General features: G+C 45.3%; 1 protein-coding gene across 1 annotated transcript; it reads left to right on the top strand.

Moving 5' to 3' along the window:
* Positions 1-8,194: 8,194 nt before the first annotated feature.
* On the top strand, positions 8,195-17,963 carry eif3eb (eukaryotic translation initiation factor 3, subunit E, b). The gene is made up of 13 exons (XM_086177677.1): positions 8,195-8,298; positions 10,030-10,147; positions 10,228-10,345; positions 10,478-10,520; positions 11,022-11,126; positions 11,223-11,348; positions 12,229-12,353; positions 12,444-12,570; positions 12,653-12,754; positions 15,909-16,018; positions 16,144-16,246; positions 16,341-16,475; positions 17,710-17,963. Exons 1-13 carry the CDS (start codon positions 8,209-8,211, stop codon positions 17,746-17,748), a joined length of 1,341 nt encoding a protein of 446 aa, XP_086033803.1. The 5' UTR covers positions 8,195-8,208; the 3' UTR covers positions 17,749-17,963.
* Positions 17,964-19,240: the final 1,277 nt, after the last annotated feature.

Raw genomic sequence — 19,240 nt, 5'->3', positions numbered from 1 at the left:
GCAGAAGTCGGAATAACCATTGCACTACCGTGGACAAATAAGGACTCTTTTTAAAAATGACTGAATTATGTTTCCGATGACTGAATAAGGTTTCCTTCCCAGTTTTCCCTCTTAATTACATCCATTATTTTTGGCTGTTTAACCTTGAGGTTTACTCCACTCCATGTGTGATTCCTCTTGCTGCAGTTCTCTATGCTGCCTTCAATTGTCGGTTTGACATTTGCAGAACTCAGGAGGCATTTCGCAGTCAGTTTTTGAATTTCCCTTTTTTTTTTTTTTTTACAGTGTGAAATGTTTCAGGATGAAGGGTGTCGGGGCTGGAAGCTGAGTTTCAGGTGGGAACGACTATCGAGGCGCCGGACGATCGATCAGTTGCTATGATGCAGCTTTTCAAATCTCAAATCTTAAAAACAGCCAAAAAGATCCTTCAAGAGCGGTCCCATTTCTTAAACACGGCATTCAAGTGGCTCCCCTCGGGTTGCAGACTCTGCTGCCCCGCCTGCAAAACCCAGAAGAGAAGAGCAACCTTTGTCCCCAGAGCCGTCCAACTCCTCGATTCCCAGCAACCCTGCAAACACCTCATCGCCGAGTGAAATTCCGCTCATGATCTATTCATTATATAAATGCAGAGCGCAGCTTACTTCACAGTCCAATGGTACAATTTGCACAATTCTTTACAGTTATGTGTTATACCTATAAAGTACCTATACCTATATACCCCAGATGTTCCTTTGCGCCCACAGTCTGGACGCCACACCTCACTACCACAACCTCACTACCTCACCCCATTGGCTTATGTGTCATGTCCCAACTCTGTCATGTATTTTTTATCCTGTTGGTCTCAGCCCGCTCGCTTCCCGCCTATTTTTGTTTCTTTATTTTGTTCTTATCATTGCATTGCAACTGTCACTCTGTTTATGTTGTTTAGTTTTGGTTGTCCACAGTACTTTCACCCTTACTGTCTTTCTTGATATTGTTGATATTGTTGCTATTGTTGCTCTCTTCTTCTTCTTCTTTTTCTTCTTCTTCTTCTTCTTCTTCTTCTTCTTCTTCTTCTTCTTCTTCTTCTTCTTCGTCTTCTTTCGGCTCTCTCTGCTGTCGATTTACTTGTGGATGTCTTTTGGTTTTTCAAATTATCTATCTATTTATATTTATATTCATATTTATTCTTATTTATATTCATATTTATTCTTATAATTCTTGTAATCTGTTACGCTGCTGTGACAAAATAATTTCCGCTATGGGGATCAATAAAGTTTATCTTATCTTATCTTATCTTATCTTATTACATATATATATATTCACCCATATATTTATTGATGTTCCAAATTTGATGCTCCTGCCCCAAGTTTCCCCCAATTGCTCCTCGGGGACGAATAACGTTTTTTCTGATTCTGATTCTGATTTCACATTTTGACGTCTTCGCACCCTCCGACGAGCTCCTGAGCCAAGTCTCGGACAAACACCCTTCATGTTGCATCATGTGTAATCGCTGTCCTGTGCAGTGAAGATGCTGCAAGAACATCTCCGGCAAGGTGTGCGCACCATCTGACCAATTGCGAGCACTTCTCTTAACATAAATGCAAACTGCATTTATGTTGGCTTAGGTTTCACTCCACCACCACACACACATGCAAGCTGCTCCCGCAGACGGGCAGACGGCTACGGCCATGTTGGCACTTCAAGGCTGACAAAATAAAAATCCCTTCAGTACAGCTGTCGTGAAAAGAGCCAATTTGTTATTGACCAAAAGCCATACTTGGACTTGACAGTGAACAAGCTCTTTTTTTTGCTCCACTAATTTGTACTTGAAGATGAGGTGCTGCAGGGGTGTGAGTGTGTGTCTCGCATGGCCGCTCACAATTCCTTATTTCACTCTTAAATTCAGTGTGGTGGGAAAGCTAACTTGATAAAGGCGCTATTACTGAGTTAGTTAAGTAATCTAGCAGCTGGAGAGAGGGAGGCCTGGACCTCACTGCTCCGGCTGCTGCCCCTGTGACCCGACTCCGGATATGCAGGGGAAGATGGATGGATGGATTATATATTATATATGTAGAAATACATATATAATATATACATTTAGTGGCCCCTTATGATACAAATCGCTTTCTATATGACCGATATAGCATGTCAATATAACCATGATTTTTCTTTTTGATGTCCCTTATATTTTTAATATAATTCTTTTTCAGGGTTTTTCAACATTAATATCCTTATTTTGTAAATTTTTAGGGGGGTTGGAACAAATGAATTTGTTTTCTGTTATCTTAAATGGGAAAATTATTTTCTTCTTCTTCTCCTTTCAGGTTTTCCCTTCAGGGATTGCCACAGTGAATCAACTTTCTCCATCTAAAACTTTTCTCTGTATCCTCCTCTCTCACACCAGCTACCTCTATACTCTATACCACTACGTCCATAAATTTTCTCTTTGGTCTTCCTCTAGACCTCCTGCCTGGCAGCTCCAATTCCAGCATCCATCTACCAATATATTCACTATCCCTCCTCTGTACATGACCCAACCATCTCAGTCTGGCTTCTCTGACATTCTCTCAAAAACATCTAACATGCGCTGTTCTTCTGATGGACTCATTCCTGATCCTATCCATCCTGGTCACTCCCAAAGAGAACCTTAGTATCTTCATCTCTGCAACCTCTAGCTCTGCTTCTCTTTTTGTCATTGTTACTGTTTCTAGGCCATGCAGCATCGCTGGTCTCTAAATGACAACTGAATGAGAGCATGAATTTTTTTCTCTCTATATGAATTGCGAATGAGAGCGTGTGAATGACAGTGAATGGTCGTATATCTCCATATGCGGCCCCGTGATCGACTGGCAACCAGTCCGGGTAGAACTTCGCCTCTCGCCCAATGAGAGGAGTATTCTCCAGCACCCCCACCGCGCTGAGTGTGGGATAAGCCTAATGGACAATGAATGAATGACGGTTAATGGATTGACAGCGAGTGAGTCAGTCAAACTGAATAAAGTGCATAGCAGGTTTGTCAAACATTCTGTAATTATAAGAAGTAGAGCTCTGTGTACGCATTCTTCCTCTCCCAAGGCTGGATGGGTACTTTCTATTTCAATAACAGATATAGCTATGAGCTGGGGGTGTGAATGGATGCAGCTAGCTCCTGGTGACAAGGCTGAGAACAAACACTGGAGTTGTCCGTTTTATCCCCGGCAGAAAATTGTTTAAGTCAGGGAAAACACCCAGTTGATGGTAAAACGCCTGTTTAATATGCAATAGCTGTTGTTGGGCACAGCCACGGCACACAAGCCTGAAACACAACTGACTGTTCCTGCTCAATTCCAGGAAAAAAAACAAAACATAATTCCTTGCACCCCAAAATCACACAGAAAACAAGCATCAACATAAAACCCAGCATTCATGACTTGCTGCAGTATGATCGTTTCTTCCCATATTTCCTTTCCCTTTTCTTTATTCTGGTAGTTGCATCCTGAATGCCTCTTTGGCTGAAGCATTCAGGGTTCTGGCGCTTCCACGATGGGCAGAAGTCAAGCGTCCGGCCTGAGAGCTACCAACCAATATCAACAATTACAAGTGGCCATGTCTGTTTTTACGGTTATAAAAATGTCCGTGAAAGTTGATTTATAGGTGCGGCCAGAGCCAGTGAAACAAGCAGTCACATGAGATATAGATGTTCAGTTTATTACGCAGGACTTATCACTGGTGAGTGGCCTCGGGCTACACGTTCATTCAGATTCCCTCACTATTTCCACCGGTAGTTTTAGCGAGTCAAACCTGCGGTTTCAAGGCTTGGTAGTGAGGGACTGTGCCTTGCTGTTGCTTGGTGACTGCAAAACTGCCAGTGTCACTTGGTTGGCTTGTTTTTTTTTTTTGTTTTGTTTTTTTTTAATTATTATTTATTATTAGGGAGGCACGGCGGTGCAGTGGTTAGTTTATTAGAGATCCTGAATTCTCCAGACATGTGAATGACAGCGAATGCTTGCATGTCTTTCCATACATCGTGAACGGTGGTGAATTGTTTTTACGTTCACCAATCGATCACCAATCGATCACAGGGCCTCCATATGTGGCCCTGTGATCGATTGGTGATCGGTCCAGGATGAACCCCGCCTCTCGCCCAATGACAGCAGGGATAGGTTCTAGCCCCTCCACAACCTTGAGTCCAAGATAAACAGTATAGATTATGAATAATGAATGAATTATTATTATTGATAGAGTACAAGTGAACTCCTCCAGCAGAACATAGAAGTTCTGGGTTCCACCTCAAGCTTTGCAGCCCTGCTGTTTTATTTGCACATTCCCCCTGGTGTACTGTCAGAGTATGGAAATTCATATTTCGATACACTCCGGCTCCAGAGTGCAGCGGTTCAGAACACCACCCTGCGTTGAACCATCCTCCAGGAGAGGATATTACACGCTTATGATATTTCCCATTGAACATTACTCTCGCCGGTGATGGATTTGTTTCATTCTCATCTTCCTTGCTCTTTTGTTGTTATTACATATTCAACCATATAAGGTCCAGCTGGCTCTTTCCATAAAAAATGGGAGTGGAAGGCAGCCAGACGCCGAGATTGAGCAGGGATATGGCTTGGCCTCGAGCGTGGACAGAGAAGCGGCGGGGGCAAAACAGGGATGTGTGCCAGAGAAAATGGCATTTCTTAGCGTAAGGGATTTTTTTTTGTGTGTGGCGCGGACGCACGCTTTTATGGAGATTTCATGTGGGAATTCATCGCCTAGCGATTCAACAACTGATGAAAATGTCAAATTCAGCCACGGCACCTGAGAAAGTGGAGGCAACTGCGACACAAAGAGGTGAGACAGCACTTCCCTGAAAGTTTTTCAGTGCCGCCTCTTTCCGAGTGCCTCTCTTCATTTTACCCCGAGATGCGTCTTCATGGACAGAAAGCCTCTGTCTCGACACTCCTGTGCAAGTGGCAAATGGGCCCTAAATCATAAAAGCTTATGTGGGATGATGATGTAAGGTGGTATTTTTGTATCTACAGGTGATCACATGTTCGGGTGACTCACACACTAACACACACACGCACACACAACCTTGTGCAACGAAACAGTGTTGTTGTTTATCTGGTGGAGCAATTTCATTTTAAATCATTTCAAATTACGGATTCTCAGCCATCATCTTGCTGAGATACCTCTCCCACCCCCATTAGCCTGCAAATGCTTCTTCTGAGCAAAGGTCCTTGTTTCACCTCAGACATGAGGCACCTTCTGTGTGGAATTTCTATATTCTCCCCATGTCTGCATGGGGTTGTTGGACACCGTGGAATTGGTCCGATGCTTGAATGAGAGTGAATGGTCGTGTCTCTATGTGATATGTGAATGAGAGGTGAATGGTGGGTATGTATCTATACGTGGCTATTGACTGGCGAGCAGTCCGGGGTCCTCTCACCCAATCACAACTGGGATAGGCTCCAGCAGCCCCTACTACCCACAGCGCAGGACACGCAGTATAGAAAATGGATGAATGATATGGCAGATAATTAATGAGTATGAGGTAAAACCATATTAATCAATATTCGTCCTTCCCATTATTGGGGGATTTTGTATCAAAGTGACATTGCATTGCTGGAAACAACCAGGAGTGACTCAGAGGGAGAGTGGATCGTCCTCCATGACTATTGACAGGAGCTGGAAAGCGCCCCAGCAGGCTGTGCTTTTAATACCTTCTTCACCAGCCAATGCTAATTTGGATCCTGAAACCCCGATCCGAGGTCAATATCATGACAGAGACTTTAGAACAGCCAAGTCCGACCACAGGGCCAGTCACCAGTCAAATCCCCTGGTTTATTTGGACTTATCTCTCCGCACCAGCATGCAGTACTTTTCAGGTGTCACATCAAACCGATGAGATTTTCTTTAATATGCTGTGAATAATGCCAGATAATTCTGGGTTTCGTATGAGCCACGAGGGTGGGAGGAGATAACCACAGCAGTAGCTTGATCACGGCACAGCCCTGGAAATATATTTTTATTCGTGACTTGTTCTGTATTCCGGAATAACCTTATTTGGCATCACTCGGAACAGCCGGCACCAGAGGAACCTTCAAGATCTAGTCCTACATGCAGAGACACCTCTACTTTTATCCCAAATGCAACTTTGTGTCCATACATTTGATCAGATATTCTGAATCATATCTCTGATCTATGTCTCCTGTATGAAGCTGTGGCTGGTAAGTTATATTTATCAACTGGATGTAATAAGTGAGATACAGTTTGACAAAACAGATAAACTACATTCACACATTGCTTCTTTCCTTTAAATTCACTGATTCATTAATATTCTAACCAATTAATATAAACTTTTTATAAAATGTGATATTCTGACATCACACCTATATGGAGCTCCCAACCATTACGAAATAACGGTTACATAATAACCACCCCTACTATTTTCTACATGCATAATTAATAAAATTCAGTGTTTCAATTGAGGCCCAAAGCATTAAGCATAATGTTTTTTTAAACCATGTCTCATTTTTCTAATTTTACCCCCAAATCGAGATCCAAATAGTCCATTGCTGTCTAAATCAAGACGATGTGAAATAATTGTGAAGAAAATCTGACCTCTGTGTTTTTCTTATTCATTATTTTTTACATTATTTATGCCGCACGAACTACTTACACACTGACTGTGGTGCTGTAGTGGCTGTAGTGGTGGTGATATAATGATAATAGCATTATTATAATTACCATTATCAATATTATCATTGACAACTGTGGAGGTTCTCAATCGTCCAGGTCATGGTACATTCTTGTCAAAATCTTCATGTCGTGGCAACTCCAATTTCTTTGCTTGAAGAAATTTCACCCCTCATCCAAGAGGCTTCTTCAGAACTGAGGCTTCTTCTTCAAAACTGAAGAAGCCCCTTGGTGGTCAGGGAGAGCTTCCAGATGATTGGACAACTACAGCTAGTGTTAGCAGGGAGACAGGTAGGAGAGTATTTGATGTGTCATCTGGAAGGAAAGTAGATACCGATAAGTGATGGTGGAATGAGTAAGCGCAGGGGTATATAAAGAAAAATGGCAAAGAAGAAGTGTGATACTGAGAGGGCTGACGAGAACAGACAGGAGTACAGGGAGATACAACGTAAGGTGAAGATAGAGATAGCAAAGGCAAAACAGAGGGTGTACGATGACTTGTATGCTCGGTTGGACAGTAAGGTGGGAGAGAATGATCTGTACAGGTTGGCGAAACAGAGAGATAAAGATGGAGAGGGTGTACAACAGGTCTGGGTGATTAGTGATAAGAGAGGGTAATGCATTGACAAGAAGAGAGGTGGGAAGATGGAAAGTGTACTTTAAAGAGCTGATGAATGTGAAAAATGAAAGCGGGGCAAGGATAAGAGAGGTGACTATTGTAGACAACAAAGTAGCACAGATTAGTAAAAGTGAAGTGAGGAAAGCATTGAGGAGGATGAAGAGTGGAAAGGAAGTTGGTCCTGAAGTACAGAGAAGGCCAGAGGGCGCTGCATTGTGTTTTTTTTACACCTACAAAGGACAGGGTGCCAAGAGAGGAACTCTGGTATTGTATGAGAAAATCTGGAGTGGCAGAGAAGTATGTCAGAGTGGTGCGGGACATGTATGCTATCTGTGAGACAGTAGTGCTGTGTGCTGTAGGGGTAGTAGAGACGTTCAAGGTGGAGGTGGGATTCCGTCAGGGATCAGCTCTGAGCCCCTTCTTGTTTGCAGTGGTGATGGACAGGCTGACGGATGAGGTTAGACAGGAATCTCCATGGAACATGATGTTTGCAGATGACATTGTGATCTGTCGTGAAAATGCTAAGGTTCTCTTTGCGAGTGACCAGGATGGATAGGATCAGGAATAAATCTATCAAAGGAACAGCAAATGTTAGAGAAGATTTATGAACATAGGGAGAGAGGATATGAAGGTAGTTGGTGAGAGAGAGGAGGATACAGAGAATAGGGCGAGATGGGGAAGGTTGATTAACCATGGCGACCCCTGAAGGGAAAAGCAAAAAGAAGATCATTATTGTTATTAGTGACAGTGGTATCAGTAGTGGTGTAGAAGTTGGGATCACAATAACAGTATAATTCAATATCAACATAATAATAATATTAATATTAATGATAATAAGATGGGGAAAGGAGGGCGGGAAATCATGTGCGATGACGAACGTCTGCTGCGTCGTGTCTGTAGCAGGTTCTCAATAAAGTTCCCTTTTGAAGCCAGTCAAGATGGCGGAGTACGATCTGACAACCAAGATAGCACATTTTTTGGATCGGCATTTGGTTTTTCCCCTTCTGGAGTTCCTTTCTGTCAAAGAGGTACGTCGACTTATGTGTCTGTTTTCTTGTAATTTGACAGTTATTGCAGGAAATGGTAGTGTCGCTTAAACCGAGCCCCCACAGCCCGGCTAGCTCTAGCTCGCAGTCACGTTTGTTAGCCCTGCCACTGTGCCGAATTTACACTAAATTCTAGCTTAAACGTTCAATTTGTACCCGATTTTATATCTGACGGGATGAGCGGCTCTGATCGGCATGCGCATTGATCACATATTGATTATATTCAATTTCAACCCGTTAAATGTGTAGATAGGCTACGCAGTCAACGCTAGCATTAACCGGCTCAAACGAACTGTTAGCGTCACTGCTGTGCAGCCGGCTTTTTTTGTCAACATGCAATGACTGCGCGACAGTTTTTATTTGTCTTCGAAAACAAGCCTGCCCCGTCTATTTGAATAATAAAATGTCAAAAATCTCTCAAGGTTTTGATGAAATTAATCAGACTAGTAGCTAGCAGTAACTGGTAACAATGCCCGTTGGAACAAAAGTGCGATCGGTTTCTGCGGACCTCACAGTGGTTCCATCACCGGACATGACGGGACCTTGATGGAGCATTGGTTTGAGGGATTCAAATTCTAAGATTATTTTCTTGGTGTATGACTAAAATGTGGGGTTTATCAGAACGTTGTTCTGACAACTGGGTCCGTGCTGATATCAGTCCAGAGTAAAAGAAACGCACTGTCACGTTTAGTATTTACGTTATTAAACATAAACACGATTGGATCTAGCACACAAGCACTAGCCTCTTGTTTTCTCCTCCTGTTACTTCCAAGGTGCTTAGTATTTCTCAAAAACCGCAATTTTAAAGATTTTTGTGAATAACAAGTTCATGTTCCTGATGTTTGATATCTGACAGATGAAATTAACAACAATGAGGATTCTTGTTTTCCATAAAAATAATGCATCATATGTAACAATTTATTTTTCCACCTAATGTTTTCTTAATATAATACAATATTGTTTTTCATATTAAACTTGATATAAAATGACATTATGTTGCTGGTTATGCCAGTCGCTTCCAGAACCTCCACCTTAATCCACGGCTCATCCATTCATCCATGGATGAATGAAGCCTCTATGTGGAAAATCTGTCAACTTGTCACCAGTAACCAAACCTTACTTTGGCTCCATAGAATTCCAGTCATTGACAAGATTATCCAACTGGAGGTAGTTTCTGCTCTGTGTTGCCTCTTGGTATCATGTTGTGTTTCTCACAAATGGACATGGTCTGCATCTGGGTGTCGTGAGGTGGAAAAGGATAAATACCCTGATATTCACTATCTTTTCTTTTTTTTTGCCTATATATATTTCTTTCTTTTTTGCGTTTATATTAGCTCCGGAATCCAATGTTGTAAGGCCATTCCTAGCTTACTTTTAAATTGAATAATTGCTCATTTACCTACCGGTTTCCACGAAAAAAGTGCAGCAACTGAACAAAAATGAAATCTGTCAGGTGAAAAGCATATATTCTGTTCAGAGATGGACCTCATTCAGTAAATACAGCATACTATTTGCAAGCTATTGTTTGGAGCCTTGATTAGGGGTCATTTGAGTGTTCATTCTGACGAAATTGCCATTAAATCGACCACATCGCTTTGAATTTCACCCCCCCGGAGTAATAGATCTGCCACAGTAAATGCTGAATCCATAAAAAATAAATTGAAATGTATGGCTTGCTAATGCCTATAACCGCTGCCTCTTTATTTGCCACAGATCTACAATGAAAAGGAGCTCCTCCAAGGAAAGCTGGACCTTCTCAGCGACACCAACATGGTGGACTTCGCCATGGACGTGTACAAAAATCTGTATCCGGACAAGGATATCCCACATTGTAAGCGAGGAAGTGATCTGCCCCCTCCTTGACTGTGACGCCATACATTCGTCCTTTTACCAATAATGCTGTTTTTGCAGCCCTGAGGGAGAAGAGGAGCACTGTGGTGGCTCAACTCAAGCAACTCCAGTCAGAGACGGAGCCCATAGTGAAGATGTTCGAAGACCCCGAGACCACTCGGCAGATGCAGTCCACAAGGTCTTGTCCGAGGCGTTTTCTTCTCTCAAAGACATTCCCCCGTGCCTGATGGCATCACAAGTGTTTGTCATCACAACAATAATTCGCTCCAAGTTCAATGTGTAACTGATCCCTTTATTCATTCTTCATCAGGGACGGGAGGATGCTCTTCGACTATCTGTCAGAGAAACACAATGTGAGTTTTGACATTTCACTCAAACTTCCTGTTCTTTCATAAATCGCACCAAACAATAATCTTACTGTGGGTGACACACTGTTTTTTGTTTTTTTTCTCACTATCTTTATTGCTATAACAACCAGCTGCCATTGTGAGCTAGACGTGTCGCTCACTTCTCAGACACCATGACATCCACTGATACTACTCACACAGTGGCCGGATTACCGTCCGAAAACCATCTCTCCTTTTCTTTTTGTGCCTTCTAACTGCACGTTGCTCACAAACACCAGATGTAAAACACAATACAATTGGGGTTCGCGACCACTGGAAATAATCTATTTTCGTTTAGACACGCAAACACCAGCAAGCTGTAGGATAGTAGTGAACAGTACCACATCTGCTTTCAGTTGTCCATCAATTGCAATATTATAAAATAAGTTTGTGTCTTTTGATAGTTCTCTGCTGCTGGAGGCCGTTAAAGCTAAGCTTCTGTGTCCTTTGCTCACTGTTGTGTTACAGTTCCGTCAGGAGTACCTGGACACTCTGTACCGGTACGCCAAATTCCAGTACGAGTGTGGTAACTACTCTGGTGCCGCGGAGTACCTCTACTTCTTCCGTGTGCTGGTAAGAACCACGACGTGTATGTGTGTGCTGCTCCGTGCATAGGATAAGCTGTACTTCCGTTTCGCTGTTTTCATCGCTAACCGTTTTCCGGCGCAGGTTCCCTCGACAGACAGGAACGCCCTGAGCTCCCTGTGGGGCAAACTGGCCTCTGAGATCCTGATGCAGAACTGGGAGGCAGCCATGGAGGATCTCACCCGACTCAAGGAGACCATTGACAACAATGTAGGTAAAAATAACGTGGCCCGTGAAATAAACAACACGGCCTATGTAATACAATTATTACAAATATTAATATGTGTGTTTTTCAACATTTCCTGCGTTTTCTGTCTGCCCTTTCGTCATCTTGCTGTTAATGCCATAACCAGTGTCTCAGATGCCCAATCAGATGCACCCCTCTGTTTTCAGACCTCATGATTCGCAGCTTCGAAGGTCTCCCAGTGTTTCTGGAAGTCCAGTCAAACTTGCCGATCCAATCTTTATGATTTCTGCTCCACAAAATCTCAGAGACTTACAACCATTCGCTCTCTCATACTTATGTCATAGAGCAGCCTGCAGCAATTCACTAGTGCATTGACATGTCACAGACACATAGCCATTTACCCTCTCATTCATACGCAATAGAGAGACTGGCGACCATTCATAACTTATATGCAGACATACAATCATTCACCCACACATTCCCACCTCTCAGAGGCATACAACCATTCACATGTCATAGACATACAGCCTTTCAAACCTCATTCCAGAGAGACTCCTTCACTTATCATCTATTGTCATACAACCATTCACACATCATATTGAGACATACTCATTCAAATGCAGACATAGGGAGAACATGGAGACCCCACACAGAAAGCCCCTTCCTGGAATCAAACCAGAAGCAGGCAGAAGCACTAAGCACTGCGCCATGAACTGTAACCCATGCATAGCTTTCCTTTTCTGCTGCTTCATAAACCATCACACTTCTACGTTTGTGATCATAGCACAGGTGCTAAAATTAGCCTTTTTTTCTGTTTGTTGACCAGCAAAGCTTCTAATGTACCATGGGTAAGAAGGTGCGGTTGTTGTGTGAAAACCTAACGCTCTCCCTCTCCCCTCCCAGTCCGTTAGCTCCCCACTGCAGTCACTCCAGCAGCGGACCTGGCTCATCCACTGGTCCCTCTTCGTGTTCTTCAACCACCCAAAAGGCCGGGACAACATCATCGAGCTCTTCCTCTACCAACCTCAGTGAGTCGTCCTCCCGGCGTCGAAGGATCGTGACATCGAAGGTCACGGTTGTCTGTCATTGAGGGAAAAAACAACCTTTCTCTCTTTCAGGTATCTGAATGCTATCCAGACAATGTGCCCACACATCTTGCGGTACCTAACCACAGCCGTCATCACCAACAAGGACGTGCGGAAACGCCGGCAGGTGCTGAAGGACTTGGTGAAAGTCATCCAACAGGTGAGGTCGCCCGCAGCACCTCAGCGAGTTGTCAGAATTCCCATAAGCACGTGATCCAACGCTCGCCCCCCCCCCCCGGCAGGAGTCTTACACCTACAAAGACCCCATTACCGAGTTCGTGGAGTGCCTCTACGTCAACTTCGACTTTGACAGTGCCCAGAAGAAGCTCCGGGAGTGCGAGTCGGTGAGTTCTCCTCCTCCCCCCCGTTATATATGTGTTCCCTTGCTTGACGGGGCGCGTTCGTCACGGCGCCAGCATCAGTTGCTATGAAAGTTAGGTTCCTCCTGGGACTGAGGAATGGGGGGGGGGGAGGGGGACGAAGCTCCTCTTAGCCACGGCGCACTGATCTCCGAGTCCCAGGCATTTTTATTTTTTATTTTTTAAACTTCGCAGCCATTCAGCCTCAGCAAATCCATGTCTGGCCTGATTTGCCGCCTCCTGCTCTTCCTCATTTTTTTTTTTTTTTTTTTTTTCTCTTTTCCACCTCCCCCCTCCCAAAGCGGAACAGCTGTCAGATTTGGGTCTTGGCTGCCTCCTATTTTGAGAACCTCCCCCCCCCCCCGACTGCAGTTTTTGTAATTGTGCTTTTGGACCACTTTGCACCCCCCATCCATCCTCCCCTTCCTTCCCAGGGCTCTGCACAATTAGCTCGTAGCCTTTTTGCCGTGAATTATGCAGCAATCGTGAAAATGCCCCCGCCGTCCTGTCAGACAGGAGAACGGAGCAGAGCGACAAATGAAGGCACGCAGTTCACTAGAACTTGTTTTTTTTTTTTTCATCAAGTCCCTTCGGGGCTTTTAAATAACAAAAATTTGCTTGTTCCATCTCTGAGAGGTTGCTCCTGTCAGACATGTTAACGGTGAACTTCAGCTGTTTAAAACCCAAGTGACTTAAAGATGGTCAATCCACTCATCAGTGAGCACATGAGCCGCTCTCAGACAGATAAGTTCCAAGATCGGTCCAGCACAACTTTTGTTCCAAGAATGAGCCTCCTCCAGGGGAACCTTGTAGCTTCGCTGCATGCCCAAAGGCGGTCAGTCACCATGTAGGGAGCGGCGTGACGCGGTCACCTGTGACGTGCACCTTCAGCGTCACACTCTAAAACAAACCACCCTGGAGAAGAGGAAGACGACACGGACAACATGGAGAGCGTAGCTGCGTTTATGTTCTGCCAGGCAGGAAAAATAACCATGGACTGTCAGATGAGTTGAATTGTTTTTATTTCCTCACAGCACTGTTTCGCTGTGTGAGGGACTTACAGGTAGCTCACTCCATACTTATTTTGGAGAAAATGTTTACATTCTGCTGCAAGCCCCGGAAACCCTCTGTGGCGAAGCAGGACAGAAGAGCTTGGAGCCCTTTCTCCACTTTGTTGCAAGAAAGCAGTTGACCAGCGACCACAATAGTACTTAAAAATGGCCATCGCTTAAAAGTAACTGGTAATGCGCTGAACTTATGGGTTTGAACAATCCAAAAGCACCTACATCATATGTTCCTATGGAACTATAAAAAGACCCTGCCTTGAAGTAGGAGCTAAAATGGTTCTAGTAACTGAGGTTTATGCTCACTGGTTCTTGTGCTGTTTGAATGCATGGAGAGATGGTCTAGTTCCTGAAAAGGTTTTAGGAACTGGAAAAAGTTCCTTCAGTGAGAAAGGGGCTAAAGACACCTTAGCCCAACCAAGCAGCACAATCAGGTAACTTATGGCCTGATGTGATCGAAAACACAGGTAAAGGTACGATCAGGCTGTTGCTGACCGTCCAGTTGATTTACCAAAGGGATGTGTCTACGATCCAGAAAGCTTTTCATAAAGGTCCTGAGAGTGAGGGTTTGAAGGAGGATGCGTGGGGAAATACCCAGCCAGCTAGCGGTAACTGTGAGAAAGTAGTTAAGCTGTTGTTAATGAGGAGTCAGAGCTTTGGTGTGTGTCAGCCAGGAGCAGGCTGGTTCAACATCTTTTGACTTCTCCGAGCTCCGGCTGCTGCCCCTGTCAAACCTCAAAAATGTATTTAAACCCCCGGCGAAGATTTGAGCTCGCTGACCCTCTGCTGGCACCATCTCTATCGCCGCCGCTGGACTCAGAGCACAACAACAACAAAAGCTCCTCTAAATGTTTAAACTCGTCACCTCCTGGCATCCCCTTGTTGGGTTGATGAAGGAATGCTTGATAGCTGGATATTATAATGTCATTGGGGGCAAACTTGTTTTACAAGACATGGATACAAAACACAAAATAAATATGGAACACGTATTTATATGATTGGGTTCTATTTTGCGATTTCACAGAATTGCATTATCGCTCGCGTTTATGTATGTTCATCATTAGTCTGGGGGGGCGATTTAAAAGGAATCTAATTAATTAATTAACCTTGTTGTGAATCCAAAGTAATGGCTTGTGAATCGGATTTCAATATTTGGCACGAGAAATGTCTGAATGAATTAATATGCATGAACTTTTGACAGACCTTCAGAATTACCTCTATTTTCCCCATCTGTCTTTGACCAAGCTAGTACAAAGTTAGCATTACTGACTTGCATGTTAGCACACATTAGCGTTACTGACTTGCGCACTTGGACAAAGTTAGCTTTAGTGACTTATGTGTTGGTAGAAATTAGTGTTACTGACCTGCGTGCTAGTATAAAGTACATGTCTACTGCTCATGGTTCATCTTTGATGGGTTAATTGCAGAGAATGAATTTAACCACATGGATTAATTAAGGATAAATTATTATTATTGTTACTGACCTGCGTGTTAGTACAAAGTAATTGTTACTGACCTGAATGCTATTTCTAAGTTAGCATTACGACCTGTGTGCTAGCACAAAATTGCTGTACAATAAACACATGTGACTTCCTGCACACCCATCACAGCCTTTTAGTAAAATCCCAGAGCGGAGTCTGTTTCTCGTGGTCCCTTGATGTGCTGCTGTTTCGGATTCATGACTGCTCAAGAAATCTGAATGCGCAGCAACACAAATATGTGCATTTCACCTTCTGGGACAGGGTTTAGTCCTCCAGCTTCTCTTATAAAGCCTTCATAGAAAGTAGTTGTTTGCATAGCAGAAACCCACATTTTCGAGGCCCAGAAAATCACAGCCCCTCTGTGAGTTCCACCCATGTCAAAATAGAGCGTCAGCTTCGTGAAAACTACGGGATGTCTTTGCCCGAATACCATAAATACTTGTTGCATAATTTCTCAATTCTGGATTTGTGGCCTATCGTGCAGTCTGCTAGAATGGCGCTATTGCGTGTAATTGCGGCTGCGCTTTTAACCGCTGATGTCCAGGTTTCTGTGAGTCGTCACCAAACACACGCGGCCCCATCTTTATCCCGCAGGTTCTGGTGAACGACTTCTTCCTAGTGGCCTGCCTGGAGGACTTCATCGAGAACGCCCGCCTCTTCATCTTTGAGACCTTCTGTCGCATCCACCAGTGCATCAGCATCAGGTAGTGTGCGTTTGGTGTGTGTGCGTGCTTTTTTTTCTCCTTTTAGCAGTTATTCCCAGTCCCTCCAGTTTGATTTAAAACCGGAAATTTAAGGTGTCCCTCCCCTCCCCCGTGCACCCTCCCAGCATGCTGGCCGACAAGCTCAACATGACTCCAGAGGAGGCGGAGCGCTGGATCGTCAACCTCATCCGCAACGCCAGGTTGGACGCGAAGATTGATTCCAAACTGGTATGTATGTATGTGTGTGTGTTTGTGTGTGTGTGTGTGAGAGAGAGCATATGACCGTCCCAGTTTGTCTAACACCTGTGATTCCGCCGCTCAGGGTCACGTGGTGATGGGCAACAACGCCGTGTCGCCGTACCAGCAGGTTATCGAGAAAACCAAGAGCCTGTCCTTCCGCAGCCAGATGCTGGCGATGAACATCGAGAAGAAGGTGGCGCACAGCAACAGGAACGAGGTACACCCAGCGACGAACCCCCAGCCCTGCCCCGCTCGCCGAGAGGGGTCTGGTGTTGGTGAGGCGGATCGTAATGTTCCCAGGCACAGCGCTTCATGCCGGGATGTGACAGTCGGCGCTCTCCCCAGGAGACGTTGCCGACTGGCGCGTCAAAAACGAACAAAAAGTCTCATCTCACTCGCGCGTTTGATCTCCGCCGCTAACAGCGTTCGCCCCGCAACAACCCCGCTCGGGTGGCATCAGCAGGCCCGCCTGCGTGCCTGTGTGTCTTTATTTTTGGGCCCCATTCGTCTCAATCCGCCTCCCCCGTCTGCTGGAACGCAACTGCCAATCAACTCCGGGCGAACTCAGTAGGTGGACGCGAGGGCCGGCTCACGTGGACACTAAAGGGAATCTGCAGGAGGGGGGTTGACAGGCAGGCTGGTTTGTAAACAAAGATTCTGCTGATATCCACCACACGCTTCTGTTTATCTCTCTCTTTTTGCACCACTTTGTTCTTTGTTTGCTAGCACTGCACAGAAACAACATCCTTTTTTTTTATATATATATTTGTGTGCGTGCGCGTGTGTTCATGAAGTGGGGGGAGGGGGTTAGCAGCCTTTTCTGTGACATTTGACAGAGATAAACTTTTGCGAGTGCCCCTGAGCACAGGATGAGTCATCAGCAGTTTTAACAGGAAGGGAGAAGGAAAAGAAAAGGTTGCCTTTTTTTTCGGATGCCAACATGTCTGACACACACACACACACACACACATATATGGAAAAGATTGAGGTAGAACTACCTGCAGTCAGGTGTTTTTGCCCTGATCTCTCCAAACACACACACACACACTCACACACACACACCCCATCTCGTCCCTCCTCTCTGAGCCTTTCCGAGGTGACGTTCCTCAGACGTTTCCACAAAGCTCCGACCATTAAACTTGCGATGTGTTGAAGAACCTCTCAAGGCTTTGCCTCCGTAGGACGGCATCCATCAGCTTCCTGTTCAAGTAGAAGAAAAACAAAGCTGCCCTTTTCCACAAATCTTCACAATAATACTAGAAATGCAGCTCCCAGCTGTCTGCACACTGATGTCGGTCAAACCCGCACCTCAGCACGAGTTCTCATAAGAAAACAAAGGCTTTGGACGCGTCTCTGTTCCTCCGACTGAAAGGAGGAAAACAAACCATGGTATTGGAAGTTGAACGGCTGTAGGCCATTTATTGATTTATTTGCTCTCTTCTCTCTGACAGACACCGAACTGGGCTGCTCAGGACTCCGGCTTCTACTAAAGAGAGGACCAGAAGATGCTGTTACTGTTGCATTTTTTTTCCATTTGACCTCATGAATTTTACCATTCAGATATGTTGTTATTATTATCATTTTATTACCCCCTCCCCCTTTCATTGTAAATGGATTTTAAACGTTGTCTTAAATTGTACCCACACACACACACATTCTGGGAGTGCTGCTCCAACGATCTACATTAAACCTCTTGCCTCCTCCAGCGGTCGCTTTGTTTGTTGTCATGGAGATCCAGCTCCAACCACAAGATGGCAGGCTTGCTCAACAGTCTGCGGAGTCCTGTCGCCCTTCTGCCCCACCTCCATCCCCAGATATAGATTTTTTTGAAAGCCGGCGCCTATTTTTGCGCTTATGCAACCAAAGCTGTGACCGCAAATTTGCATCTTGTCAACCAAAGCAGGATTGAGAATTAGCAACACCCGGTGAACTGTTGTGGCGCGAACTCAACATACGGCTGAGCCTGCTTTAATATCTGACTTGCTTTAACCCCAGGTAAAAGCCAGCCAGCAGACGCTTCTAATGTCACCGTGGCAACAGATGAGAGCAGGGAAACCGGCCCCTCTAATAGTTTCCTGTCTATTTTGAGTTTTCTGTTTGCTCACGGGCTCAGGAATCTGTCACACCTGTCATTACGCCGACGCCGGCTGGCAGGTGTTCCAGCGCGGAGCAACAAGCGCCCCCAGGTGCATTTCTGGGCCTCCCGGTCCACGCTAGGATCCCTCCTGGGAGTGGCTCGCTGCTCTGCTAGACGCTGTTCGACTCACAGCCACTCCTCCCACCCCCCCCCCTTCCTACAAGCTTTTCCAGGAGTTCGTAAAATACACACACACACACGCCCTCACCGAGCTGACGTGGGCTGAGGTTCTCGAGCGGCGTCTGGAACAGCTGTAATCCATCTGTGGTCGCCACCGCTTCCCACTCCAGTCTCACTCCGAGAGTCGGACCGTGCAGACTTCTGCCTTCGGCATGGACGCCCCGGCAGCCTGGGCGCTCGCCGAGCCGGCGGCGGCCCGGATCCTCTGGGTCCTGGTCCCGGTGCTGGCAACGCTACTGGTCTGGCTCTTCTCCTTCTGCTGCTACTCCTGGAACCACAGCTCTTCGCCATCCCTGGAAAGGTACCTGGCAGGTAGGTGGGCCTTGTGGACGCCGCCTCCACTCCCTCTGTGGGTGTGTGGCGGCCTGTGATTGGCCGGCTGCACCGGAGATGCTGCTTGCTTTTAACCTTTTGAGCCAGAGCCGGGTTTTTACGCTCAGTGGCTGCTCGGCCCCCCCTTTTGCCTCCTCCGCGTAAATTGTTAGTGTTTCCTTCCAAAGCCGGCCACATTTTTCCACAACCCTCCGGCCCCTCGCTCTTGACTCCGTTCTGTGGTTCGGACTTGTTCTGATTACAGTTCCTCGGTGTTCCGTTGCCCCGAGCCGGAGGCTACAATCAGCCTTTCACACTCGTAGCATTCCTTTTTTTTTTTTAAATTTTGAGCC

This window comes from Fistularia commersonii, chromosome 30, assembly GCF_037954325.1.
Source record: "Fistularia commersonii isolate RoL2024-O1a breed Wild chromosome 30, RoL_Fcom_v1.0, whole genome shotgun sequence".
Taxonomy (NCBI): Eukaryota; Metazoa; Chordata; class Actinopteri; order Syngnathiformes; family Fistulariidae; genus Fistularia; species Fistularia commersonii.
Note: the sequence above shows the minus strand (reverse complement) of the source record. Positions and strands in the feature narration are given on the sequence as shown.

Coding starts and splice junctions, on each gene's coding strand:
- eif3eb (XM_086177677.1), top strand. CDS start 8,209: ATGGCGGAGTACGATCTGACAACCAAGATAGCACATTTTTTGGATCGG. Junction 8,299..10,029: donor AGTTCCTTTCTGTCAAAGAG/GTACGTCGACTT, acceptor TATTTGCCACAG/ATCTACAATGAAAAGGAGCT. Junction 11,349..12,228: donor AGGAGACCATTGACAACAAT/GTAGGTAAAAAT, acceptor CTCCCCTCCCAG/TCCGTTAGCTCCCCACTGCA.